This window comes from Alternaria ventricosa (assembly GCF_023758065.1).
Source record: "Alternaria ventricosa strain BMP 2768 chromosome Unknown scaffold_8, whole genome shotgun sequence".
NCBI classification, from domain to species: Eukaryota; Fungi; Ascomycota; class Dothideomycetes; order Pleosporales; family Pleosporaceae; genus Alternaria; species Alternaria ventricosa.
Genome location: NW_026055688.1, coordinates 1,237,944 through 1,264,632, shown reverse-complemented (window position 1 = coordinate 1,264,632; position 26,689 = coordinate 1,237,944). Strand labels below are relative to the sequence as shown.

The 26,689-nt window shown below is 53.0% G+C and overlaps 9 protein-coding genes across 9 annotated transcripts; 4 read left to right on the top strand and 5 right to left on the bottom strand.

The window, feature by feature from the left end:
* Positions 1-810: 810 nt before the first annotated feature.
* Positions 811-1,986, bottom strand: J4E93_005637 (uncharacterized protein; the record flags this gene model as incomplete). Its single annotated transcript, XM_049343557.1, has 2 exons — positions 811-1,929; positions 1,981-1,986. The coding sequence occupies 2 exons, from the start codon at positions 1,984-1,986 to the stop codon at positions 811-813; spliced, it is 1,125 nt and encodes a 374-aa protein (XP_049199650.1).
* A 5,008-nt stretch (positions 1,987-6,994) lies between these two features.
* On the top strand, positions 6,995-8,530 carry APM1 (AP-1 complex subunit mu-1-like; the record flags this gene model as incomplete). The annotated part of the gene is made up of 5 exons (XM_049343556.1): positions 6,995-7,033; positions 7,082-7,440; positions 7,494-7,980; positions 8,028-8,399; positions 8,450-8,530. 5 exons carry the CDS (start codon positions 6,995-6,997, stop codon positions 8,528-8,530), a joined length of 1,338 nt encoding a protein of 445 aa, XP_049199649.1.
* A 2,571-nt stretch (positions 8,531-11,101) lies between these two features.
* Positions 11,102-12,147, bottom strand: J4E93_005635 (uncharacterized protein; the record flags this gene model as incomplete). The annotated part of the gene is made up of 2 exons (XM_049343555.1): positions 11,102-11,953; positions 12,139-12,147. The coding sequence occupies 2 exons, from the start codon at positions 12,145-12,147 to the stop codon at positions 11,102-11,104; spliced, it is 861 nt and encodes a 286-aa protein (XP_049199648.1).
* Positions 12,148-14,637: 2,490 nt separating this feature from the next.
* On the bottom strand, positions 14,638-15,434 carry J4E93_005634 (uncharacterized protein; the record flags this gene model as incomplete). The annotated part of the gene is made up of 2 exons (XM_049343554.1): positions 14,638-15,273; positions 15,429-15,434. 2 exons carry the CDS (start codon positions 15,432-15,434, stop codon positions 14,638-14,640), a joined length of 642 nt encoding a protein of 213 aa, XP_049199647.1.
* Positions 15,435-16,005: 571 nt separating this feature from the next.
* Positions 16,006-16,881, top strand: J4E93_005633 (uncharacterized protein; the record flags this gene model as incomplete). The annotated part of the gene is made up of 2 exons (XM_049343553.1): positions 16,006-16,256; positions 16,305-16,881. 2 exons carry the CDS (start codon positions 16,006-16,008, stop codon positions 16,879-16,881), a joined length of 828 nt encoding a protein of 275 aa, XP_049199646.1.
* A 276-nt stretch (positions 16,882-17,157) lies between these two features.
* On the bottom strand, positions 17,158-17,759 carry J4E93_005632 (uncharacterized protein; the record flags this gene model as incomplete). The annotated part of the gene is made up of 3 exons (XM_049343552.1): positions 17,158-17,575; positions 17,699-17,706; positions 17,751-17,759. The coding sequence occupies 3 exons, from the start codon at positions 17,757-17,759 to the stop codon at positions 17,158-17,160; spliced, it is 435 nt and encodes a 144-aa protein (XP_049199645.1).
* Positions 17,760-19,558: 1,799 nt separating this feature from the next.
* J4E93_005631 (uncharacterized protein) lies at positions 19,559-20,763 on the top strand (the record flags this gene model as incomplete). Its single annotated transcript, XM_049343551.1, has 3 exons — positions 19,559-20,192; positions 20,263-20,397; positions 20,462-20,763. The coding sequence occupies 3 exons, from the start codon at positions 19,559-19,561 to the stop codon at positions 20,761-20,763; spliced, it is 1,071 nt and encodes a 356-aa protein (XP_049199644.1).
* A 596-nt stretch (positions 20,764-21,359) lies between these two features.
* On the top strand, positions 21,360-22,157 carry J4E93_005630 (uncharacterized protein; the record flags this gene model as incomplete). The annotated part of the gene is made up of 1 exon (XM_049343550.1): positions 21,360-22,157. One exon carries the CDS (start codon positions 21,360-21,362, stop codon positions 22,155-22,157), a length of 798 nt encoding a protein of 265 aa, XP_049199643.1.
* A 2,081-nt stretch (positions 22,158-24,238) lies between these two features.
* Positions 24,239-26,273, bottom strand: J4E93_005629 (uncharacterized protein; the record flags this gene model as incomplete). Its single annotated transcript, XM_049343549.1, has 2 exons — positions 24,239-24,989; positions 25,060-26,273. The coding sequence occupies 2 exons, from the start codon at positions 26,271-26,273 to the stop codon at positions 24,239-24,241; spliced, it is 1,965 nt and encodes a 654-aa protein (XP_049199642.1).
* Positions 26,274-26,689: the final 416 nt, after the last annotated feature.

The window sequence follows — 26,689 nt, the reverse complement described above, 5'->3', positions numbered from 1 at the left end:
ACGGGCTCCCTATGTTTGTTTTTCACACGCATTATACATCGTCATAGGCCAAGCCTTGCCCAGCAACAGCTGCTGCGTTGATAAGCGGCGGCACACGCGACCCTCACAAACAAGACGTCATCTACCCTTCCTACCTGCATACGCTGGAACCAATCAGAAAGCCGCCCGCGCCACAGTTTATTGGCTTATGTACTCAGCCTCAATAGCCTAGACCCTGGCGATGCGCAAGTGTGTAGCTGCTTCTGGGTCTAGAGCACGGAGAACGTGGAGAAATCAAGGGTCATTATGTGGGGCACGTGACGTCGTGATCTGTACTGCGCGAACGGCGGGCCCAGAATTATATATGAGGGAGCAAACCTCGCGCTGAGGAAACTTGTTGCCGGTGTATGCACATGCACGCCCTTACTTGGTGTTGAACGAAGCTACACTTGACAGACGGGGGCTGTGTGCGCGATATACTTCATCGGCGGGGCTGTTTACCCCTCGTGATGCGTGGTTTTTAACATTTGGTATGTCGATCTATCATTGCTTGGCTGTTGAGCGAGCTTTCCTCGTGAAGCTTGTTGTACTACGGAGTATACTCGAGATAGACTGAAGTGGTTGAAAGAAAATGCCTCATCAGCTTGCACTGCCTCGTGAGCCAAGAGCTCCTAGATACGAGCTGCTCGTTCGGCCCTTTCTGATATCCACGAGATCCGCATGCCTTCGTCCGAGCCCACGGTATTGTGTTTCTTGTTGAGCATGAGCGCGAAAGTCCGAATGGTACCAGAGGACTCCCGGCGATATCCAGAGACATGGCTGTCGTTCTCCTCAAGCCTTCCGGGTAACACCGCTGTTCATCCATTCCTCTCGCAGCCTTTTCCAAATTCCATTTCCCCTAAATCCCCAAGCCCGTTTCTCCTTCTCCAGATTCGCAAGTTTGTCCTTCAGTATCTGGTTGTCTTGCTCTCCATCATTCCGTCCAAGCTCAGCCACCAGCTCCTCGCAGGCGATCTCGTCGCTAATGCACGCGCTGATGGCGCTCAGACACTCTTCCAGGTCCATATCATACCCATAGAGCAACTCTCTTACTGTTTCCATGGCTCGTCGATCGGTCTTCAGATGATCCAGTAGCCCACGAGGTACTGAGGGCGACTTCACACCTTCGATCTTGACACGGCAGCATGGACATGTGCGATGTGGGTATTTTGCTTCGTCGATCTTTGGCGTTCTCATCCACTGCTCTAGACATGATTTCCCGATGATATGACCGCATTGCTTGATTCGCACTGGATAGTCACCTAACAGTTGTAGAATAGAGGAATCTTGGAATGAGGTGTATGAGAGTTGGCAGATCGGGCAGCAGCCGGCATTGTCATCGACCACAGAAGTGTTTTCTGCTGTGACGGTGAGTAGTGAAAGTGGAATGGCGCACGCGAAATGGTCGACGTTGGTTAATTCGGTTCTGGCGACTATAACATCGCGTGTCTCATCTAACACAGCGTCCATGTCGGAGGCACGCTTCAGACGTTCGTCAAGCTTTTGGGCGACCTCATTAATGTCTCGCCAGCGTTGCGGGTAGTCAAAGTGAAGCACGGTCACGAAAGCTGCCTGCAATCGCTCTTGCGGCGATGCGAGATTGCTGTTTGCGAGTGCCATGTACAGTCGTTCCAGATCTGTCCAGTCCTTTTCCCGTTCTTCCATCTGCTTCTCTACAGCGAATCTGAACATTCTTATTTCGTGTTCCTGGGTCATTGTTCTGTCATGACAGTCGAGCATCACCAGTAGCCACCGCCGCGCGGCATCGGCTTGTTGATCAGTCTCTTCATCGCTCATGCCCGCGAGACGAGCGGTGTTTGCTGGACTTGGAAAGTGCTGCTGCTCTAGCTTCCGAAGTTCTGCGGGTGTCATGGAAAGTACGTCTTTGGGGTTTGTGTGCCTGTAGCCGAACTTGCGCAAGTCTCGTAGGCTACGTATGTGTGTACGCACACGACGATATACTGGCATCGTTAGCAGAAGATCTCAAGGTGAAGAGGCTCGGCGTAAATAATTTCAGAATCAATGCAGGGCATGTAGGTGAGGTACATACCTGCGGCGCTTGCCGGCGCATGGTTTATTGGCGGGACCAAATCTTGAGCTTCGGCGGACATGATTGCGCAAGCTTGTAGAGGTTACTATTGAGTTTGCCGGTCGCGGTAACTCGAGAGTGGGATGGAGTGGAAAGGTTCGGAAATGGAAGGTACCGGCCTCACGTGTTTGTTCTACCACGAGGACGGAGCGAGTGGGGCAGCCCGTTCACACCCCGCACGTGATTGGTGCCTGTTGCGCGGTGAACGAAGTATCCATACTACACACGCAGATAAGTAGGCAGGGAAAGTGCCAGAACCATGTTGCCTAGGTAGCCATCATGGTATGCTGAGGCGATCGGTAGCAGCTAGTCACCTGGACAGTCCTGCCGAATGTGCCTCTCAACCTTCACGTCGCAAAGTCCAAGTGCATCCTTTGTTTAATAAGAAATAGATTTCACAATCAAATACTAATGCCAAACCCGATTACCTGGTTATGCGCCAAAAGTATTTACGGGTGAAGCTATCCTTTCCCCGAACTACCCGAAGCAATGAGTGCGCCTATCTTTCGAAGCCACTGTAAGTCCAACTGCTTTGTCTCTGACCTCTCATACCCCCTCTGCATGGCCAGCTCACCCGCAAACCATTCCGCCGACTTTTGTATCCAAGAGTGCCAGTACAATTGGTCCTCAATGTTGTTACGCTCTTCCTCGTAGTTACGAAAAAGTTCCTCATACTCCGGTTCGGGAAATAACTCTGTGCGACAGTAGGGGCAAAGATGGCTAGCCCCTTGCCCAGCATGAATCCAGATTTCCAGACACTCCTTATGATAGGCATGTCGGCAAGGAACAGTCAGTACTCCGGGGGAGGGGCAGATATCTGACCGACAAACTACGCAGTCCACGCCTTCTGGGTCCTCTATCTCTGTGGACACATCGGTGACAGGAACCATCGGGCCTACCCGTTCCATTTCTGACGCTTCCGATAACCTTTCTTCGATTTCGTAGTGTTGCTGGTTATAGGCCATCTCAATCCGTTGCAGTTCTTCGGTGAGATCGAATTCCACTGGTATACCAAATTTCTCCCGTATTTGACGCATGCTGGCTTCGTATTCATCTAGCGACTTTCCGTAAAGACGACACTCGTTGAATATAAGTCGCTGGATGAAGGCGTAGTCGTTGCATCGACCGAGGCGGCCATCGAGAGCGTCTTCGGTTGGGTAATTAGTCCAGACAATTCCCTTGACATTGTGGAAGGCTCTAAGAAGTGCAGTGAAGGCTTCCACTGTAGCTCTAATATCCTCAGACCAATGTGACCGAGGAGTGGTTGCAGCAGCGTCCAGAAGAGTCAGGGTGTGAGCCTTACCCATTGAACGCTTGATATGGCCATTCCAGTTGGCGTACATTGGGCTGTCTTTTCCAAAACGCTGGTCAAAAAGCTCCTCCATGCTGTCACGTAGAAATATCGCGTTCCAATCATCGTCATCTGTCCAGGTAGCGTCTTCCACGTCATCGATTTCCCGGATGGACCATGTATCAAATACTCCGGTTTGAGATGGTATGGGCTGAGACGGAAAGCCCAGACGTTGCAACGGGGCACGGAACACGGCGGTCAGAAACTCTTGCGCCTCCGTTGGGCCTCGTGGAAAAGCATATAGTTTGGTTGTGAGAATGTGGTTGAAAATGCTGGTAATCGGGTTTTCGCTCATCTTGTTTCGGTGTCTTCGTGTTGCTCGAATGAAGCGGCCTGGAATTTGTTTGCTGTTGGGTTGAACTCGTGAAGAATTTTGTCGCCATTTCATTGCCTGCTCTGACAATCTGTCAGAATACAACGTGCGTCGTAGTATCGGAGGCACATTGTGAGAAAGGTCTGCTAGCATGCGCAACGTAAGACGACATTGCCAAACAGGCAATGCAGAGTGAATGACAGTATAGGGGATGTCCATATGGTTTTCCAGTTGATATCCTCAATGATCCTCCTGGAGTAGTCGGAACTTTGAAGAGGATCGCGCAGCAACCAGATCGACGAAGTGGTGAAAGCTTTCGCTCATACAATGGCCAAAGTCTCCACACTCTCCGCCTCTTCATCCCAACTGTACAGTGTCCCTGTGCCAACTCTTCTGAACCGACCCTGCCCGTTCTCGGCTGCCGCCAACACCAAAACGTCGACGAAGGAGACTTCGAATTGCTTCCTAGTAAATCCTTTGACGAAGGTGAGCTCCTCTGGGATATGTGTAACCCTCTCCAGTACTGGGATTTTCGTAAGGCCAACAAAGGAACCACCATACGCGGGATGATCCATCGGAAGTCGGCACGTCAACCTGCGGTCCAACTCTTCGTCTGAGGGGAAAAGACCGAGAGGCGGGCCAGGTAGAACACCATGCTTTCGATCGTCATAGACCCAAAACCCAGCCGAAGTACCGCCTAGACTACTCGAATTGGAGAGCTGTAGTCTACCCAGACCTAGTACAAGTTTCGAGGTTGCAAAGGATCCTGCCAACTGAAATTCGAAACGTTCGGCGTTCCATAAAGCTTTCACGCAGCGAGCTTTGATACTGAATTTTGCGTTGGTGACGGATCCAAAGGAATTCGTGCCGTCGACTTGTGTACTCGCTTCGATTATCTGGATGGGCGGAGGAATAAATTCGTGGGAAGCTAGATAGGGGGAAAGCCAACCTATTTTCCCATCAACGCTGGCCCAGCTCCAAGAAGGCGCTCGATATTTTGGCGCTCTCGCGGGAGGATCGCGAGGATCTATTGTGATAGTGTCCCAGAACAGCGAACGCTCCAACTCTTTGCGCCAGTGGCCCGCGAGGTAGTCATCATGTGTAATTTCCTGGACGCGTGACGCTATGCCTGCCATGGCTGGGAGCTTGTCCGAGGGGAATGTAAGCTGACGAGAGTTGTACTCGGATACTATGGAGTACCACAGGCTGTGTATTGAAAATCGTATGATGTATAGGAGGAACGTGTAGAACTCGGGGTCGTCGCTCGGCCGGAACGAGGTCGGCGGAGTACGAGTGCGATACACAGGTGCGCGCAGATCGAGGATATGATCGGCTTTTCCGCCTTGAGTAACATGAACCAAAACGGGCAGTGACTCTGACGTACTAAGGCAAAGATCTTCGTCAACAGCATCCCCCTGATTAACGGTACAGACGAAACCGCCTTTTTTTGAACATATTCCTACTTCCTCGTCATCCTGATCCTCTGGGCCCTCAAGGAGCCAGGACCTCTCGTAGACCCTGGTTAGTGCTTTCAGTCCCGTTCGTACGTTCAGGGAGTTCCTCACGCCGATGAGATGCCCTGCGTGATCCTTATAAACTTCACCGCAGCACCAAATCACCTCATGTTCAACAAAACAAAGCGACCTTCGGGATAGGTACCTCTCCTGCATCACCCATGCCCTTGTATTCAAAATATTGAATCTCGCTTTGTCTGTTGGCTGGCGCATACGCCCATCGACGAAGGTGAAGGCAGTGAGGAAAGCTTGGCCTTTGTGGTTCCCGAACGATGGGGGTAGTGGGACAACATCGTTCCTGAAGTTCCCAGATGGACGAAAAGGAACAAAGAGTCCGGTTGAGGAGTCATTGGAGACTGATGCTGCCAGTGTCAGGGTGCTATCATAGTAGATTGAGCCCATGAGCGCAGACTGCTCTTCCCAGTCGACTTTGGAATCTTGCACAATGCACAGCCTATCGATGAATATATACTTGATACCAAGCTGACGACAGGTAATTATGGCGTCCTTGAATGTCTTCGGAAGCGTGGACCAGCCTATGGCATGCATATGTGCTTCCAGATTCTTAGTCGTGGTCATCCCTTCTCTTGAATGGCCCCAACAATGACTCAGTGCCGCATAGCGAGCGTAGATACTCTCTCCCCGTACAAGATACGGGTTTTTACCCTCTTCGGCCACGTGTATCACCCGCTTTGGCAATTCTGGGATATCATGGCCACACATTGTGTGGTTGGCCTCACAGTTAGCCAGCCAGCGCTTGATGACGTCGAAATACGCCTGGGAAGGCAAGTCGTTCAGTTGGACGCGACCGAAAATGAAGGAGTGTGCTTTGCCGGGCAGGAAGGGCTCTGAGCCTAACGCGTCACCTAGGGAAGATGATTAGATAATGGAGGATACAACGACATGCTTTATTACCTTCCTCGACCGACAGAATCAAAGAAGCTACCATCCATTTCGACTTCATCCAGATACCTACGTGTGAAGCGCCTTCCCTCTCCGGCTGCCACGGATAAAGATCGCCGGGGACGATTTGCAATTTTACAGAACTTCCTTCGCGATCTTCACGAGAGGTGATGCAAACATCGGTGGCGCCTTCAAAACGAAGTTCTGGCTGCCTTGTATGCTCCTTGGGTTCATTGATGGAACCGTACAGCATCCTGCAGAGACGGCAGCCTGCAATTGAAGCCTGCAGTACAGCCATGTTATCGGCATGACGATAGAAGTTCGGGGGATAGAGATTGGCGAAAGTTAGACCGCTGCAAAGATAGCAAAGTGACATTGTGATGGCATGGAGCTGTAATCCGATGACGAAGCAGACGTTGAGCGCGAAGGACGGCCATTGTGCTGCCTCATGTTCGCTAATGCGGGGCAAAGGCTGTTCTCAGCTAAAGCGGCTCGTTACAGTATGAGCCTGTATGGATGTAATGCAATCACAACACATTGGCATAGGAGGACGAGTATGTAAACCAAGATAGGATGTGCGATATAAAAGATACAACGAACTCAGACATCAGTAGCAGCGTCGAGACTGTCGCGGCCTAGTGCGTTGGGGAGTCTTGGCGCGCGGGAAGAGCCGCAATTACTCTGGCATCACCGAGACGCGACCAAGACATAGCACATATACCCCTCGATCGCCCTTTCCTTGCGCACAATGACCCGATAGTTGCTTCTTCTTCTCCTCTTCTTTAAATCACTCACACTCTCTCACCATGGCGTCGGCGGTGTTTTTTCTCGACCTCAAGGGCAAGGTATGGCGGTCAGGCCTCTGGGAGGGCTACTTATTGACCATCGCATAGACCCTTCTGGCGCGCAACTACCGCGGTGACATCCCCATGTCAGCCGTCGAGAAATTCCCCATTCTACTGAGCGAGGCCGAAGACGAGAGCTCGGCAGTCCCACCATGCTTCTCCAGCGAAGGCATCAATTACCTCTACATCCGCCACAACAACCTATACCTCCTCGCCCTTACCAAGCGGAACACTAATGCGGCCGAGATTCTCCTGTTCCTCCACAAGATCGTCGAGGTCTTTACAGAATACTTCAAAGAGCTTGAAGAAGAGAGCATAAGAGACAACTTTGTCGTTATCTACGAACTGCTAGATGAGATGATGGACTTTGGCTACCCGCAAACCACCGAGACCAAGATATTGCAAGAGTATGCATTCCATTCAGCTATGCCATGGCCCCATAATAACAACAAGTCTGCAGATACATCACACAAGAGTCGCACAAGCTCGAAATCGCACGTCCACCCATCGCAGTCACAAACGCCGTCAGCTGGCGAAGCGAAGGCATCCGATACCGCAAGAACGAAGTCTTTCTCGACGTCATCGAATCGCTCAATCTCCTCGTTTCCGCGACCGGCAGCGTGCTACGATCGGAGATTCTGGGTGCTGTCAAGATGAAGTGCTACCTGTCGGGTATGCCTGAGTTGCGACTAGGTCTGAATGACAAAGCCATGTTCGAGACCACCGGAAGGGCTACACGAGGAAAGGCCGTTGAGATGGAGGATGTCAAATTTCACCAGTGCGTACGGTTATCGAGATTCGAGAACGACAGGACCATCAGCTTCATTCCACCAGATGGCGAGTTTGAGCTGATGAGCTACCGCCTGAACACACAAGTCAAGCCTCTCATCTGGGTAGAGTGCATAGTCGAGAGCCATTCAGGTAGCAGGATCGAGTACATGCTGAAGGTAGGCAGGTCCCTGATTACCAGATTTGATAGACTGACACTCTTTAGGCACGAGCGCAGTTTAAGCGACGAAGCACCGCCAATAACGTCCAGATCTCGATTCCTGTCCCCGAAGACGCTGACACCCCTCGCTTCCGCACAAACATTGGCACCGTACACTACGCGCCTGAGACATCCTCCATAGTGTGGAAGATCAAGCAGTTTGGTGGTGGCAAGGAGTTCCTCATGCGCGCTGAACTTGGTTTGCCATCGGTGCGCGGTGATGACGAGAAGGGTGGCGGTATGATGGGAGGCTTCGGTGGTAGCATGGGTGGTGTTGGCGGCGGAAAGGCCAAGAGGCCCATCAATGTCAAGTTCGAGATTCCGTACTTTACCACATCAGGTATCCAAGTGCGGTATCTGAAGATCATCGAGCCAAAGGTAAGGACAAAGCATCGCAATCGAATAGGCAGTGGCTAACATACGCGCAGTTGCAATACCCGTCGCTACCTTGGGTACGATACATTACACAGTCAGGCGACATCGCTGTGCGGTTACCCGATGTGAACTAGGTACTGCTAAGAGGGCGCTGGCGATGAATATATCAATACGACTATGAAACATGCATTCCATGTGCACTGCATCGTTGAATGCGTCTCATGACGAGATACGATGGCATCTGACTACGAGTGAGGAATTGTAGGGTCTGAGGAAGTACCAATCGACTTGGCGCATTCGTCAACGTGTTGTGCCTGACATGCACGTACACGACATGCTAGTACCAAACTCCATATGCGACATAAGACAACGTACCTCCATGCAGTGTAGCTATGCATGCGCTGTCCGCCTCATTGTGTTTGCAACCTTATGAATTGCTCAACTTCCTAACTTTCATCTTACCAGTTTTGAGGCTGGTTTCGGTCTGACATGAAAACGATGTTATCATTACGAGACAATGATTCAAGGGTAACATGGCATGATAGTCTTGCAGCTACTAAAGGTCAATCAGCGTCACGAGACGGTGTATTACTCAATTCTAATATCAACAGGACGCGTACACTGTCGCACACAAGTCATACTCGAGTGTAATCGAGTAGCGATGGTGGTGTCAGAGTGAGCGTCTCGTCGGTGCTTGTGCCTCCGTCTCCGCCGATGATCGACAGTGGGGTCTCTGCATCATACGTTTGCGTGTAGTTCTCTCGACTCAACCTCAACTTGCGACGCTTCATTGCCAAATTGAATGCGCAACGAACACAATGGCTGCAGCTGCCTGATCGTGTTGAGCCGTCCTAATCTCAGTTCGTCCCTTTGACAACGCGAGAGACGCACGCAATTCCAACAACCGACATATGCACGCGCGGTAATACCACAGCACGTTTCTCCGCGTTTTCTCCCCACCTCCATTCTCCGAAAAAGCACGCTGCAGCACATCTCACGCCGCCCTTTCTGTTTATAGTCGCAAGCCCATTTTTCGATATACCCATCTTACCCAATCACCCATTGCCCTGTCCATGTTCGGCCAATGCAAGTTCGTCGTCAAGCTTTGATCGCCTGTTTGCGAACTCCACTACGCTCCGCTTCGGCATGCCACAAGGCTGAAAGCCTGACCCTGCATCACCACCATGCCAATGACGATTTTTCGGGAAACGCGTCAGACTGCCGAGACAGTACGTGTATAGGCTTGCAGACGCGTAAGCTTGTAAGCGTTGTTGCTTGTCATCTCTGATCCTACGCTTCTTTACCATCCAGCGTAAGGTGGACTAACCTCAGCTGAGCCTCGCGGGCCCCCTCCGGACGCGTTTCTATGACGGAGTAGCAGGTAAGCTATGATGGCGTCCAATGAACGAGTGGGCCGCGTATGTCGTGTCTAAGGGTATTTGTATGCTGCGGTGTTCGCGTGTTGGAAATGTTGTTTTGCAGTTTCGGATACACAGGCACGACACTGACAGGTCTGGGTATCGTTACACGGAGTCAAGCACCGCATACTGTTTGTTACTACATCTACACGACATAACAACAACGTTTCTCCAAACACAGAAACAAACATCACGACGCCAATACCACCACCATGAAGTTTACCTTCACAACCATCACAGCGCTCATCGCGCCTATCCTCGGTCAAAGCATCACGCCTGCTCCTACATCAACTGATCCGTGGTATGGTTCCGGTCCACCATGGGCATCCTCCGACCCTGGGAAATGGTCTTCAATCTATGAATCCCTCCTCTCCGCCGGAAAGATCCCTTCGACTCTAACCGCCGCACCCTGGCCAACTGGTAGCTACGGACCGGGTCAGGGACCCTGGGGGCCTGGCGGACCACATGGCCCTGGAGGACCGGGAAGACACTGGGGAGGTAAGATAGCTTCCATTCCAATCCCTTCCTCATACCCCCTCCCCTCCCTCCCCAACCAAAACCCCTACTAACCCCCACCTCCAGGCCCAGACGGTCCCGGCCCCTTCGGCCCCTCCAACTTCGGCCCCTACAGCGACTGGTCAACACGCTCAGACTGGCGGTCCGGCCCCTGGACCGCATGGTGGGACGGCAGTGCGTGTCCGCCATCTGACTGGCCTGGCTGGACAGCAGGGCCCTGGAGTAGTTCTGCGCCCTGGACCAGCTGGAGCGGGTGCGAGGCTAGTACGACGGCGACGAGTGTTGTTACTACGACGGTTAGTGGGACGCTGGTTACGACCACGGCGTATGGGTTGCAGGTTAATGCTGCAAGTGCGGAAGTGAGTCAGAATGGGGATGCGGGGAGTGGAGCGCAGGGGACAGGGACGGTGGGGATCGGGGGTTATGTCTTGGTTGCGGTGATGGGGGTTGTTGTGGGGTTGTGAGGAGATAGAGGAGGTGGGCATGTGATGTCTATTCCCTATTATCTTGGCTAGGAACTCAGTCTTGAATCAGAGTATGTATGGTTTTGTCAGCGTATTGTCATGGACGAAGTAACGCTCTTTCCCTTTACATATCCTTATTATAATCCATCGAATACAATCTACATGTCGAATTGAGCTCACTTTTCACCTACTTGGAGAAGGGACGTGTTGAAGATCGAAAGAACGTCTCTCACAACGCTTAGATATATCTTCACAAAACCAGACGTATTCTCCCCATGTCTGGGTCTTCAAGAACTCATGCTACCATCTACAACATCCTCGTCATCTTCGCCTTCCACCCCGTCTTCTCCGCCCTCCCTTCCTCTCCACTCCCCACACTAATCCCCTCATCCACCACACCCGCTTCATCGTAGATTTCATCAGGATACACCGCCCTGTCAATGAACGTCTCCTTCGGTGGCGCAACAACCATCTCCAACAACGCATACACCAGCGCCGTCGCCGTGAAACCCAGCAACCACCCGAAGCTATACGGCCGAGCACCGACACCAGCGTCGATAGCCGGATTGATAGATTGGATGAACCCCGGCATATTCGGTGCAACGCCAACGAGAAAAGCGACGATAGCGCGCCAGTTGCAACCGCCGGTGTACTTGTAGATACCATGATACTGGTACAGCGCCAAAGTATCGTACTTCCCACGATGCACAACCCAAAAGTCCACAACCATAATCGCCGCGATCGGCCCCAGGAAAATCGCATAAGCAGCCATGAAGTTCAAAAAGCTACCCGCCGACGCGAGAATCTTCCAGGGAACAAGCGCCCAACAGAGAACCGCACAGAGGAGCTGGCCGCGACGGATATTGACGTAGCGGGGGAACAGGGCGGTCAGGTCGTTTGCGGCGGAGAGCGAGTTGGCAGAGATGTTGACACCGAGGGCGGCGAGGGCGAAGGAGAAGGCGGCGAAAAAACGGGCGGCGCGATTGTCCCAGTGGGCGATGAGGGCCATGGGGTCCCAGTCCAGAGTGCCGTATTTGACGGCGCCGGCGGATGTGGCGGCTACGCCGATGAAGGCGATGAAGGTGAAGACTATGGGTAGGAAGGGGACGTAGATGCATTGCCATTTTACCGAGACGCGAGAGTAGCGGGAGAAGTCGGACTGTGGTTACGATTAGCATGTGTCCAAAACCTTCTGCTTCGTCGAAGCCCGCAGGGGAGAGCGAATTGAACTTACCTGATTCACAGACAACGTAGCATAATTCCCAATAACACTCGTCAAACTCGACAAGAACCCCCACGAATACGCACTCCCCGTCAACGTAGCCTTCTGATTCCACATCTCACCCCCACCATCCGTACTCACAAACGCCCAGATCAAAATCGCAATCCACGCAATCGGCACAATAATACTCTTAGCCATAAACAACCACCTCAACTCATTCGGATGCATAACCAGAAACGGCACGCTGCCTAGCCAGAAGATGAAGAAACTAATCATGGTCGCTGTATCGATGCCCTGGCTCTCGGGAATACCGTTCTCCAGTGTGAGGAAGGAGGGCCAGATGGCGCCAATCATGACGCGCACGGAATTCGCGCCGTTCATGTTTTGGATGGCGAACCAGAAGATGGCCAGGATGGCGCGGGAGACGATGGCGATGTAGGAACCCCAGAAACCCCAGGAGGCGCGGGCGATGACGGGGAAGGGGACGTGGTGGAGGACGCCGATTGCGCCGTTTAGCGCGATGACGAAAGAGATTATGAAGAAGGCCAGGGCGACTATGCCGAGGGATTCGCGCCATGTGAGGCCTGGTGGTGGTGTTAGTTGATTCAGATTGTATTTGGTGGGAAAGTGGTGGATGTACCGATTGCGATGATACTGGATGCGAATTGCCATGTTGCGGCGCTGGAGCATTGTTAGCATCTCACATTTGTTGAGGTTTGACAAAGATGGGAGAAACCATACTTGAATGCATCCGACACCCAATACGAGATGAAGCTCGTCACACCCCACTTCCTACCATGCCTCGGAACAGGGTCAAGATCTTTGTTCGTCCTGTATACCATCAATCAGTACAAAAACTTCATCATCGCGCATCTCCGTTCTCAATTCAGACCTACCATCGCGCATTGCCTTCCGCAAACGTGCTCTTGGGTTGCTCAACCCTGAGCGTCCAATGCGGCTTCTCGATCAACGGCATCCTGAAGCCTACCGTGCCAACCACCAAGAACGTGGAAGGGCTGTAAAGATGGAAGGGACCTTTTATCCTTGGGGGTCTTTCCGCGCGACGGACACAAGCGCCTTCTTATCCTCTAGCAGCACGCACAGTCTCAGTGCAGATCTCCGAACAGCGGGCGCCCAGGATTGACGTTACGTCTATATCTCTGGCAAGACGACGATAAGATAAGCGCCATGAGGCCGGCCGTCAACCCATCGTTTAAGACAAGGTTGAGCAGCTGAGCTTGACTAGACGAACGCCTTGAGCCTTTGCTCGCAGCCTTTTGCTCAACAAACAGCCATTCACACAGCTTGTCATAATGGCTAGCGGCTGTACCCAAGGTCTCGGTCCTTGGGAAATGCGACCGTTGCTAGATGGGGCTGGCTGTCATTCGACGGTTGTGCAGGTGCAGATAAGCACCCCAGTCGGTTCGGTCTTAGCGAAGGCGCCGCTCGGTGGCGCTTCGGCTGAAATTACCCCAGAGAGGGTGATCCCCACGCGACGCGATAGGTACGATATCTCCTCTACAGATACACATGTACTTGGTGGTTATAGTCAAGGGACACAGCGTATCGTAGCACACACTAAGGGTGCAAGCGGTTAGAAAGGTCTGTGGAGGAGGGGAAATCAGTGTGTCTCGGTACTTGGGCCGCATGCACGTCGCTGCCGACTACTGCACATGCTGGCCTGGATTCCTGGGTCAGTCGCATAATCTCACGCATACGAGAAGTGTCGTTGAGCTGAGCGGAACGCATGTTAAGAGTCTTGAGCGGCAGATTGGATGAGGGCCATTTGGAAGAAGTTTCGTAAAGGGAAGTACGTTCAAGTTCATCGCGTTTTGCTCAATGCGCTAGCTATACATACGCCAGAGTATGGTCATCTCGGATGGTCGCATTCACGCCTAGGTGGACTTCACCACCCACGACCGATGAGCCAGTCACGACAAGCTCGCCCGCAGTTTGCTCGTCTGTTGTCTTGAGGTGTGGTGTATCCTTCAACTTAATTTCCACGCAACTGAGGGGCACACCGAAGTGGCTATGCTTGTTCGATGCTGTCTCCCTCCGGTAGTCGTAGATGTTGGTTTGCGCAACGGCTCCCACTACCTTGGCTGTGGTCAAGGCGTATACGACACGTGCTTTGGTGAAGATGCGCAGATCGGAAAGGTCCTCTGAGCTAAGTGGTGGCGTGTTCAGGCCTTGTCGCTCAGACACGAAGACCAAGCGCAGTTTCCCAGGTGTTGTGCCGACAGCCGCCCTCTTGGGCGCATTGAGCTTTGTGAGGAGGTTGTCGGTAGGCAGACGGCCAGCAGTCAACATGCGCGTCTCGAGGTAATGTGCCAACTTCTGGGGGCCACCCGTTACTGAAGTCTTCGTGGTATTGTGGAGCTTCGCAGCTGTTTCGGCTGAGACCACTGTAACTGTAGGGGCGATGGAGCGTGTAGCCAGTTCAAGATCCACACCCGGACCGGCAACGGACTGGATGACGACTGTCGCGTGAGAGAACAGAGCAACCAGCGTCAGACACAGACAGTAGGAGTGTGTAAAGGCATCTGCGGGGAGGAACGTATCCGAGGCATTTAGACGGTGGGCGGCAGGAAGGGACGTGACAAGCGCACCAACGGCGGCGGTCAGATTCTGTTCCTATCAGTACGTGCATATGTCAACATGATGATCTTACTTACCTGTTGCGTGAATTCGACGACCTCGGCCGGCTTTCCAACGGCCTCTTGCCAGAGGAAGACAACATCTCGAGGCTTGCCGGGATTCGACGGCAGCGGTATAGTGGCATTCTTCTGTTCCTGTACGAGCTCATGCCAAACAGCAACATCGATCTTTCCGCCGATGCCTTCGGGTACCTCGCTCCAGTCCATGTGCCTGCTTGTCTTCTCTACAGTCCAGACGATGGAGCGCAGGCCGGACACGCCCTGACTGAGTTCGGCAAGAGGCACAGAGCCTGCCTCGGCAATGAGGGCATCGGCTTTCGTTTGAAGGAGGAGTTCGGCAAGGGTTTCGTGTGGTTGGTTGTATGGGATCAAGATGGGCGTGAAGTCGAAGAAAGCACCAGCAAAGAGTGCGGAGAGGAACTCGAGACTGTTGGGGAGGTAGATGGCCACTCTCTTAGCACCACGATCTTGAAGATGCTTTCCGAGGATAGCGATCTCCTTGGTAATGTCTTCGACCTTGTGCTCGGTGACGCCTTCCTTTCCGAAGACGGTCATGATGTTTGCAGTGCCGCTAGACTTTGCGCCCTTCTCGAGAGGAATCTCGCCCGTGACACGTCGCCAGATATCCCGAAGATCCCCATCTTTGCCGGCAGAGTACATGGGAGCGCCTGGGGGTCTTACGGCAAGACCGGTACGGAGAGGATCTGCTGAATGTCAGCTGGAACGTCTGCAAACCTATGGTGGGGCGCTCGTACAGCCATGAGGAGTTTCGGGGGAGCGGAAGACAGCAGACTCTCCCGGCTGCCTCACGTATGAAGCTACTGCCTGTCTTGCGAGCAGCAGCGGGTGTGTGTCGGCATCGGCGCTGTCATAGATGACCCAGGCCAGGAAGCCGACGATGGTGAAGGCGATGAGAGTGCTGACAAAGTTCCAGCCTGCGAGTACCTCGCCGATGGTCTGATCAAGCTGCTCTAGAGTGCCCGCCATGGCTGAAGTCGCATGAGTGAAGTGAAGTCGGAGGTTTGGCTGGCAGCTGCGGGATGACGGCGGGGGTGAATTGGTCCGCTAGTGAAGGGACCCCTGTCGGCTCGCATGTCCGTCCTCCGATCGCCCTTGCCAAAACATGGCTGCTGTACAACCACGCTGACCTTCACCACCGCGGCACCCTTTGGCAGACGGAATGTGCCTGTAGCCGCGCGACGCTATCAAGACTAACTACTAACCCAGCAGCATCAGTGAAAGTGTAGTCCGACGCGCGAACCAGTCCATCTCTTGCGACTCCCTTTCGGCCAAATAAACAATCAACGCGAGTAGCTAAAAGCTTCACACAACATGTCGGTAGCCCGATACGCGCAGCCTGCGACTCCGCAAAAGGTCGCGACACCATCCGCCCATACAGAACAGCCATATACGCCCAATGGCTCCTGGCGACATCCCAAGTTTGACGAGATTGCGCGCCGCCAGTACGCTACCACGTTTGATGAGCGCAACGTCAGGGCCATTGTCCTGAATGCAGGCTTCCTGTTTCTCTCGGTATATGGTACTAGAGTCACTGAGAAGGTGAAGCTATTGGAATACGCTGCGTATGTTCCTTACCAACTGCCAACGTGGGTCATGCTAACATGCAGCAGAACGCCGATCAACGCTGTCGTCAAAGCTGTTCCCTACAGCGCATGGGCCGTCCTCCTCGTCCGCATCGTATTCACCGCAAACATCGTCATCGCGTTCCTCCCTCTCATCCGTCGCTACTACCCCGATGAAATTGCCGACATACCTCTCACCCCTTCACAGCGCGCCTCCATGGGCTTGAAGGCTGGCGTCCAGGCGCCCCAATCGCCAGGCTCTGCCTTCGCATCGCCGAACTATGTCACGCCTCCTCGGTACCAGCGATCGACGCCGCGCAGTAACAGCTTCAGCAATCAAGAATACAGCTCCGGGTCGCCAAACTTCGGAAGGTCTGGTTCAGGCTCACCTTTTTCACCAAACAATGGAGGAAACTTCCAGAGATCAATGAGCGGGTCTTCTGCGACGAAGCGGTTGAGCTATGGTGGCAGTTCAATGAGCAGTAGCTTGTTCGGTGACAGCTCAAGCAGCATGACGGCACCGGGCACCCCTACGCCCTCCACTGGCAAAGCGAGTGTCGGACTGAACAGCAAATGGCTGTACGAGAAGCGGAGAGACAGCCGAAGCGGAATGTTTGCGCAGTAGACTGTCATAGGGCATGACGAACAGAGACGTGGCACGGCAACATATCGCTTTATACCCTGATATATCGCGTGGGCGTTTTGAGTGATTTATTTAGTCTAGCATAGCTTGGAGCTGGGGCATTGGAGTCGCCAACCTGCTGGTGTACGATAATACAAAGAGCGGAATCTTCCATGCCATAACGCCATTGATGCCTCGTATCTACGTGAGCTCACTCCAATAGGTGCTTCAACCTTGCGCTGTATCATAAATACCCATAACATCCTCTTGTGTCATACCTCATGAGAACCGATCTCCCTTCCGACTCCGATACACCTCAGGCGCCTCATACTTGCTCTTCTCGCCCACCCTCTGCCCCTCACTCTCAGGCGCATGTCTCGTCGGCGCCGGATCCTGACTAGCCTGCATACTGGGGTTGCCCTCACCCCCCGTACCCCCATTCCCTCCTCCCTCTGCCCTCAGCCTGCCCACCTCGCTCGTCACGCTCTGCGGCGCCGCCTGTGTAGATCCTGGTTTCGCAGTTGGGTTCAGCGGTGTGGTGGTCGGAGCGGAAGTTTTTAAGCCGTGCTCGAGTTCGTAGAGGCGGATGCGTTTTTGGCGGTCGGCTTCGGCTTTTGCGGCGCGGTCGGCGTTTATGCTGCGTTTGGCGAAGAAGTAGGCGCCGCCGCCGGCTACTATTAGGGTCGCCCAGCCGTAGCTGTGGGTGGTGTTAGGATGGGTTCATTGGGGCTTTTGGTGGGATGGTGTTGGGTTTGGCACGTATGGGGTGGGTGGACTTGTGGGTGTCTGCGAGAGGTGTGACGTACTATACTGATTTGACCTGTTCGACTGTCAGTGCTGATGACCGGGTGGAAAGTACACGTGGAGCTTACTGTGTTCATGGTGTGTTGTGAATTATCGGTCTGAGAAGGGAATTGGTGTGTGTGGAAGCTTGTGGCGGCTTTGCGACAGCTCGCAAGTTTTCTGAGCGATGGATGATGAAAGTGGTCTGATTGTTGTAAGGCTGCCGGCGATTGTTCGGCGATTAGACAAGGATTCGCCGCGGGGAAGAACAATCGACTGGTACAAGTTAACTATCTCTAGTACACGACCTTTTCACTGCTTGTCGCAATTGGACCTGGTGCCCAGAATCTCTCTGGGATGCCATCATCGCTTGCCCTCTCTCTAAGAGCAATATGACGAGACTCGCGCCATCTGATTTGCACTGACAGTAGCACGTCTCAATAACAGCATTACTGTTCATGACACTCAGAGCATCTTGCCATTGCAAGAAATACTGGGGAGACCCGCAATGGAATTTGTCAACGATCATTGTTGATAACACGTAGGAGCCTGTTATCTGCGGCGACAAGCTGTGCCTTCTAGTCTCACTCCATCGGGTCTGTCACTTGGTCAGACGAAAGGATTCTAAAGCCACAACACTTTTGACCAAGGATGCTCTCACTCCAAATCTACTGACCACAGACAAAGCGCTATCTCGAGCTGGATGAAAGTCACAGCAGTACCTGAGCCATCTCGAAAGAATGGACTTGCTTTGTGAAAGTGTCAAACCTGCAGGATCATCATCGCTGCAGCAAACTGACTTTGAAGAGAAGGTGCAACACTTCGGGAGGATGGCAGCGACACCAACGAAGAAGAAGCAATGCTCACAGCATCGCCTCTACAATACGATCGCTTAATACACTGCTCGCTGCATCGTTGAGTCCGGAAGTCCGGCATGATGCGCGACAGAGATGCCTCAGGAGTGCGGAGATGACAGGTGCAATTCCTGCGTCTGCGCTATCGCAACATCGAGCCCCTTTGCTTAGGCATTGTCGACAGAGACCAACAGGCGACTCTACGCGAGAGACTGTGAGCCTATCTGCCGACAGCGCGGCGTTCCTGCTCCAACGGGTGGCCCCACAGCCATGTAACGGGAAGATCCACTTTAACGGGCGCCTGATCTCGAAACACCAACATCCCGAGGCTCTTCGCATTTCATGGGACCGCCACTCACCATCTGCTGTTCCTTCGCACGAGCATAGTTTCCGGAATTGAGCCGGACATACGGCATGGCACTGTGCCAAGCCGTCGTGTTTGCATGTGGCGTGCGACGTTCTGATTCGAAACTTGACTTTACGGTCGTCGAAACCTCCCACGCCTCATCGCTAGCGTACTACGGCAAAACGGAGGCTGAATTGTTGGTTCAATGAGCGCTAAGTGACGGAGGGCATGATCTGGTCCAGGTTCTCGAAGTTTGAAGCCTGTGGAGCAGCCTCACCACAGCGCCTTTACGTCCATGACAGGCTAGGTGTTCCCGTGCAGGAGGTACCATAAGCTCCTGCGAAGTCTATCCAGGGTGCTTATTCCTTACTTGGCGGTATTCCGTACTCCACTCTTTCATTGCCAAGTCTCTACTCAGGCGCCTAGGCCAGCACGACCATACACCAAACCCTTGACCTATACCGAAGCACGTCTCATGCAAGTGGACACCACCATGGTTGTCGAGTAAGGGATTTCGCGATGTGGTGGTTCGACTGGTCATGGAGGATGGTATATAGATTACCATCTGTTCCACTGCTTGTAATCTATCTCCATCAACGGTCTTCACTTCTTCACAGCTCGACGCTAGTCCTTCTTTACTCCACATTCTATTCTATTCTCAGCGCTGAGCGCCAACTTTATTTTAACTCCAATCACTATGTACTTCGCTGCCTCTTCCGTTGCGCTTGCCGCTCTCTTCACCACCGTGCACTCGCACGCAGCTATCTTGGCCGCCGTTGGTGACTCTGGTGAGAGTCAAGGTTTCTTGGTCGACCCTGCTATTGCTCGCAACTGCACCACCATCTCTCCTTGCCAGCAGGATGCTACCATCATCCGTGACGAAGAGATCAAGCAGAACATTGTCAACGCCTGCGGAAGGACTGAAATCGCCGGTAACATCGACATTGGCGAGCAGACCGAGAACGAGCTTGCTGCTGGCCGTATGGCTCAAGTCTCTGGCGGCTCCATGCTGGCTGTCACCATTCACCAAGTCAACGCTGATGGTGCCGGCCCATTCGAGTGCGACATGGACGAGACTAGCAACGCCGTCACCACCTTCACCCCCCTGAAGGTGTCCAACAACATCCCCGGATCTTTCGGTCTCTCCCAGGCCAAGGAGAAGGACTTTGTCATCAACGTCCAGATGCCCGACAACTTCAACTGCCTCGGTGCTTCCACTGGAGACATTTGCACTATCCGATGCCGCAACAACGCTATTGCCGGTCCCTTTGGTGGATGCTTCGCCGTCCAGCAAACTGACGGACAAGGTCGCACCGACAAGGCTGCCTCTGGTAAGTTCCACATTTCTATCATCATCAGAAAGCGTCTGCCCTATCCTGTATCCATACTCACTGCCGCTAGCTGTCGACACTGCTCAGACACTTGAGGGTATCTCTGCACAAATTCTGCAAAACAAGAAGGATCTTCCTGCTGCTATCGCGGCGAACCAGGCTGCTGGTGCTGCGGGTGGCAACGAGGGTGCCAGTGCCATTTCCGGTGCGTTGCTTTTTCATCCGTCACGTCTTTACCTTCATGAAGTTCATGCTAACGTTTCTCTCAGCTCTTATCCCTGACGCTACTCAAGCTCCCAACGCTGGCAACGGCAACAACGGTGGCAACAACGGCGGTAACCAGAACAACGGCAACCAAGGCCAGGGCCAGCAGGGTCAGGGTCAAGGACAGAACCAGGGTCAAGGCCAGCAGAACCAAGGTCAAGGTCAGAACGGTCAGGGCCAGGGCCAGGGCCAGGGCCAGGGCAACGGACGCCAAAACCAAGGCCAGGGCCAGGGTCAGCAGGGCTTCGGCGGCCAAGGCAACCGTGGCGGCAACAGGTTCAGGCGCGCCCTCAAGTTCTTCAGCTAAGCGCCTCACCCTGACGCAACACGAAGAACAACAAACAAACACACAGTGAACAGTACATAGCCGATTGAGGTTGGTTGCAAAAAGCGCGAGAATTATAAAGGCTGGTCCGTTTTTTACATTACTTACCACAACCAACAATGTATATACCCTTTTTTAGTTACATATGGAGATATAGTAAAGGAGGATGGAGAGTGAATACAAGACTGCTTCACCAATACTTTGTCTATGATGTGTCTTAATCCGGGCGTGATTGAACTTACGGATAGATACCTGCTAATCTGATGTGGTCATATGCTCTAGGACCCTCGTAGATCAGTAGTCTTGCCCTCCACCTATACGAGCCATGCTTTCACCCTACCCATTCCCTTCCCGCTAAAACTCGTCCTTTCCACCACCAACGACATTCGCTCACACTGCAAACATTAGCATGTTCACTCTCCATGCCAAACTCCATAGCAAGATACTTTCACCCAGCCCCCGCTGACTATATCATGTGCATTCCATCTTCTCCTAAGCACTCTTCATCTACACCCCCAACTCACAACCAACAACTACACTCCTACAACACCCTACAACACCCTACAACACCCTACAACATGAACCCTTTCGGCAACTCAGGCGGTGACGATTTCTTCGGTGGCATGGGCGGCCCCTTCGGCGGTGGTCCAATGGGTGGCTCCGGCGGTGGCCCCATGGGCGGTATGGGAGGCATGATGGGAGGTGGTCCCCCTCCTATGATGGGACGCGGTGGCATGGGCGGCGGTAACCCGCGTCAAGGCGGATACTCCTTCTCTTCGACCTTCGATTCTTCCCGTCCAGAAGGCCAACAATATCAAGAACACCACGAGCCTTTCGGTGACTACGCTGGCGGCCGTGGTGGCGGCGGCGGACCTATGAGCGGCATGGGCGGCGGTGGCGGTGGTAGTCAAGATCCTGCTTCTCGTAGTGGCCGTGGCCTCATGTTCTCCGGTCTCTCGCGCGCAGACAACCCGTTCCGCCAGTCACGCACCACTGGTGCGAGCCGCGCCCAAGAAGGGCCTAGCTACGGCCAACAGCGCTACATGGACGATTACGCCCGCGGTGGTGCTAACGACCCGCGATATGGAGCTGGATACGAAGATCCGCGTGCCGGTGGACAGTATGGTCATGGTGGAGGTCCTGGCCGTATGTTTGACTATGGAGGTTCTCGTCGTCAACAGCCATCTGGTCAGCAGGGCTACTACGATGATGACTCAGATTCAGAGCATGAAGGTTATAGGCCGCAGCAGCGTTATGCTCCTCAGCAGTCTTATGGTGGTGGTAATGGTGGTAGTTCGCGTCGTGCTGGCGGTGGTGGAGGAGGTGGTGGACGCCAGTTTTTCAACTTTGATCGTAATGGGAGGAGGAATAACTAAAGGGGATGAAAAGCTGCGGAGGTATAAGCCCGCGCTATTGTCGCTTTAACTTTTCTTTTCGAGCCGGACGAGCTGAAGTAGCTTGAATGGCGTTGACGTCTGGATAGTTTTTCTTCCAAGACAGCTTCCGAGAGCTTTGCTCGAAGATAATGCAAATTTGTAGTATGAACTTTAAGATTGTGGAAATGATGACGATGATAGCTTGTGTGAGACTGCAGTATACATCAGCTTACCATGGTGATACCTAGAGACTCTGCAATGATGACCACAGTCGTCGATGCCGACATTCTCGTTGTCTACCTGGCGAAAGGGATTGGTAGTCGCTTAAGAGAGTGACAAGGAGTTGCAGACGAAGCATTAAAGAAGCTGCAGATGCGACCTATCCAGACCAGTCAAGGCAAGAGAATCACAAGTGTTGCCAATCATCGCGACGTTGGGTAGTCACAGAAGAAGAAGTCGCGGCGAGGTTGCCCAAGGCCCCTGCCACGCCCATCCACCAATCAGCATCAGGTCGTTCCTGCTGACAGCCACCCTTGCTCCGCGAGAACCGCCGATTCGTGACTGCGAGCAAAGATGTCGTGACCAACTGCTCACCAATGCGCTGTATTGTGCCAAGAAGGATCTTTCTGCATCCCGGTAAAAGCCTCTACCGTGCAAAGGCGGCGGCTCGCGCGTACTCGCGCGAGGGTGGTGTGACCCGGATCGCCTGGACCCTGAGGCATCCTCGCGAATGCACGCCTGAGGAAGTACATTACCGCAGAAAGATGAATAGAAATTCTTAGCGAGCACACTCAACGTTTACCATTTCTATCAGTATGTATGGTATGCGCCTTTGTAAGCCGAACTCGCAAGACACTCGAGGACGCTTTCAAAGCAAGATATAAGCAACTGGAACAATCCCTAGCGTCAAGGCAGCCCTAACCGCAGCCCACAAAAATGGTGACATTTGACTCCGCCTGCATACGTCGCTCATCTCCACGTGCAGGTCAGCCGCGGCCGTAGTGCGAAGGACCGTTCGTTCACCCCTTGCTCAATGGCCTCAGGGCAGACGTCCTAGGCAGCCATCTTGAAACGTATTAATATCACCCGACGCCCCCATGCTACTATCTTCTTATACCTGTTCTGAAGAAAGAACATCAAGTCCAAACCACAGAGCACAGAATTACCGACACAACCAAGACCCCACACGCGCCGACACCACCGAACCTTCCTGGCCCCACATTCCGAGATCATCGACCGTAAGGCTGGTCACACGCGAGCATCTATAATCACGATCGCAACAACGACGATACAAAGGCACAACGAACCATCCAGCGATTCGCAAACACTCTAAGATCCACGATCCAAACTAAACGACACAAAATGGCAATCTCAACACACGCCCTCTCCCACCTCCGCACATACTCTACGCGCCATCTCCCACGCGACCCACACTACCGCCTCAAAGCCACTTTAGCAACAAGCTATGTAGTTTCGGCTCTTGCGCTGCCTTTTGTGCCGCCGCTTTTGGAGACGAGGAGGGCTAAGGCGGATGGGAGTTATTTGACGAGGTATGTTTGTTTGGTTCTTGAATCTTGGTTGGGGAAGGAAGGCGGGATACCTACCGGATTGGGAAGGAATGCGAGCGATGGGAGGGGTGATTGATTTAAAATGATTGAGGAGTTGAGCGCTGACGAGTGAGTAGGGAGAACGCGTACTGTTCGTCACAAACTCTTGGGTGTGCGCGGTGAGGTGGTTGGTTTATGTGAGTTGATGAGGGGTGGGGCGTGTGAGATTATGGCTGACGTTTATTGCAGACTTCTTTTGCAGCCTTGTATTGGCTACACATTTACTGCGATGCTTTCCCACATACCCGGCGTTCGTTCGTTCTTGAGAGAGAATCTATATAGATACTGTGATCCGAAGCTGTATGTGTTGCACGAGCACATATCGCTACTGCTGGTGATCAGCACAATACTTTTGATAATACATGCATCATTAAAACTATTTTTTAAAGCCAATAATGCACAGGAATACACTATTGTAGTTGCTCACAGACTACCGAATTCGAACATGAACAGCTATCACTCTCCCGAGACTGCTTAGTCAACGTCATCGTTGTTGGTGCTGGTGTTGGCGGGCTGTTCTTGAGTTTCCACCGCGTCGTGCATCTCGTCATCGTCGTCATCCTCATCCATATCCTCTTCCATATCACTATCAAACTCGTCCTCAGTAGCCACCTCCCACACGGTTGTGAATAGCTCTCCGTCGTCCTCGAAGACAGGGTTGCCGTCCTCGTCAAACACCGGATTACCGTCTTCGTCGATATACTGTTGAACGACATCATCGTCTAGCTCAAGATCGAGCGCCATATCATCATCCTCGTCAAGGTCATCGACCTCGAAATCCTCATCGCTATCGGCCGATTCTTCACTTCCATCATCCGAGCCGAATATTTCCCTGAATGATGGGAGTCGGTGGCCGCGATTCACGAGGCTGTGCTTCATGGTGAGCGTAAGACGACGCGTCTTCGATTTCAACAGGCTGATATCCACATCGCTTAGTTGGTCCGTTTCGGCCTCTTCTCTCGCAAGCGAGTCAGTCGTCTCTCCGTCCTCATCTGTCACTTCTTTCCGGATGAAACTCTTGAAACCTTCCATGCTCGCATCGTACAAGCATTCGATAATAGGAACGCGCTCTTTGTGCAGGTACGGTGGTATTAAGCCTTCGCTTTTGTGTAGTTCCAACGACATCTTCAGGTTGATGCCAGCCTTGTACAGCTTGAACGCCTTTGCGTGGCGATTGCGAAGACGTTCCTCATCGCAGATGTACTCAGACTTTGCCGTGTCGAGCCTATGAGCCACAGAGGGCAAAGTCAGCGTATGATTCTAAAAGCAACGTCATCTTTGTTGTCAGAACTTACCACATGTATGCTGATTGCAATAATTCGAGTGTGTCCAGAGATGGCAAAGCGGCGTAGTGATCAAAGTCAGGCGGCTGATCCCAGAAGTCGACCGGAACGTCCCAATGCCGACGGATACGAAGTGTTTCCAGGCTAGGGGGCGCTAGATCACGGTTCATGACGATAGCCTGATGGAGGAAAGAATTCGTGTCGCATTCAAGGTACTTCAGAAGGTGGAAATCGCGCATACCATCACCAGGTGGGCGTATGCTGCGGAGCACCTGCGGGCTTTTGTCAAGACGCCAGCCAGGATTTAGATGTGTAAGGCTTTCCAGCGAGTGCGCGACTGCGGAGAGAGCCTCCAGTGATCCGACTGCGTCTTTGTTCAATAACGGCTTAGCCCGCCTTGACCGGTTGATGTTGAAGACATTCTCGCCCAAAGTCAACGACTTCAGTCGCGCCGGAGTGCGAAGGATGCTGAGTAGGCTTTTGGACCGCAGTTCGCACTCGTCGAAAACAAGCGAGGTCAGAGGAGTCTTCTTCGTATATGTCGCGAGCTCTGGGATTTCAAAGTCTGGGAAGGCCACACAGGAGATGTGAAGGTGCTTGAGTGCGGGGTGTCGGAAGAGGCAATGGAACCCGTCAAGGTTCCAGAAGTCGGTAGCAGTACCGTGCGAGTGGATGGTCAAGTTCTCGAGAAGACCCAGCCCAACTGTCCGCTCGAGATTCTTTCCCAAGCGCCGCTCAGCCGCGATCTTGTCCGTCTCTATCGGACCATCCACGCAAGCTGTGTCGAGCGCACGGCGGAAGCGTTGCATGTCGCCATGCACCCAAGCCTCTCCACCATCGTTCTCCCAATGGAAGTTATCGTACGGGCTCTCAATATGCCACTCCCTCAGGTTAACCATACGAGCTACGCACTCGTTGAAGGTGGTCCTTATCTCGGCGCTATCTTTTAAACTGTCGTCTTTGTATGAATACAAAATCTTGAGTGTTTGTACGGCGCGGACGCGTTCGGGACGCGATGTAAAGGCTTCGATGATGGCGTGGAGGTTCTTTACGGATAGAAGCTCGATTCGCTTGTAGAGTCGCTCTTCTGCGAGGTTTTGCATATCGCGACATGTCCGAGCGAGAGCACATAAGGCCTTATTATTGCCTTCGAGATGATCGATTACGACGAGAGCGAGTTCGTTGGGGAGCGCCGACGTCGCCGTGGCCAGAACATTGGACGTCATGATGCGCGTGGTACGCGATCGCGGAGGGTGTCGTATATCAGAAAGAGATGGCTCTATGGCAATGGTCGATGGCCGTACTCCTTGGGTTGATTCAATTATTAGAATATTGATGCCTAAGTTGTCCTAGATATCTCAAGTCAATAATCGCGTGGCGGAAGGCGTTGATTCTGGGCCGAGAGCAAACACGTACTGCAGGCGATGGAAGGTAGCTGTGTTTGGCGACTGTGATACGAAGTCGTTAATCGGAGAATTTGTTGTGATGCGTGAGGAACGCGATTTTCCCACGGCGAACTAAATTATCAGATTATGCAGGGACGACGACGAGGGGCCGAGGCGGGGGTTTCGGCGCACGGGCCCATGACGTTGACGCGTCGTCCACTCACCCATCTACCCCTTGACATACACCTTCAACACCC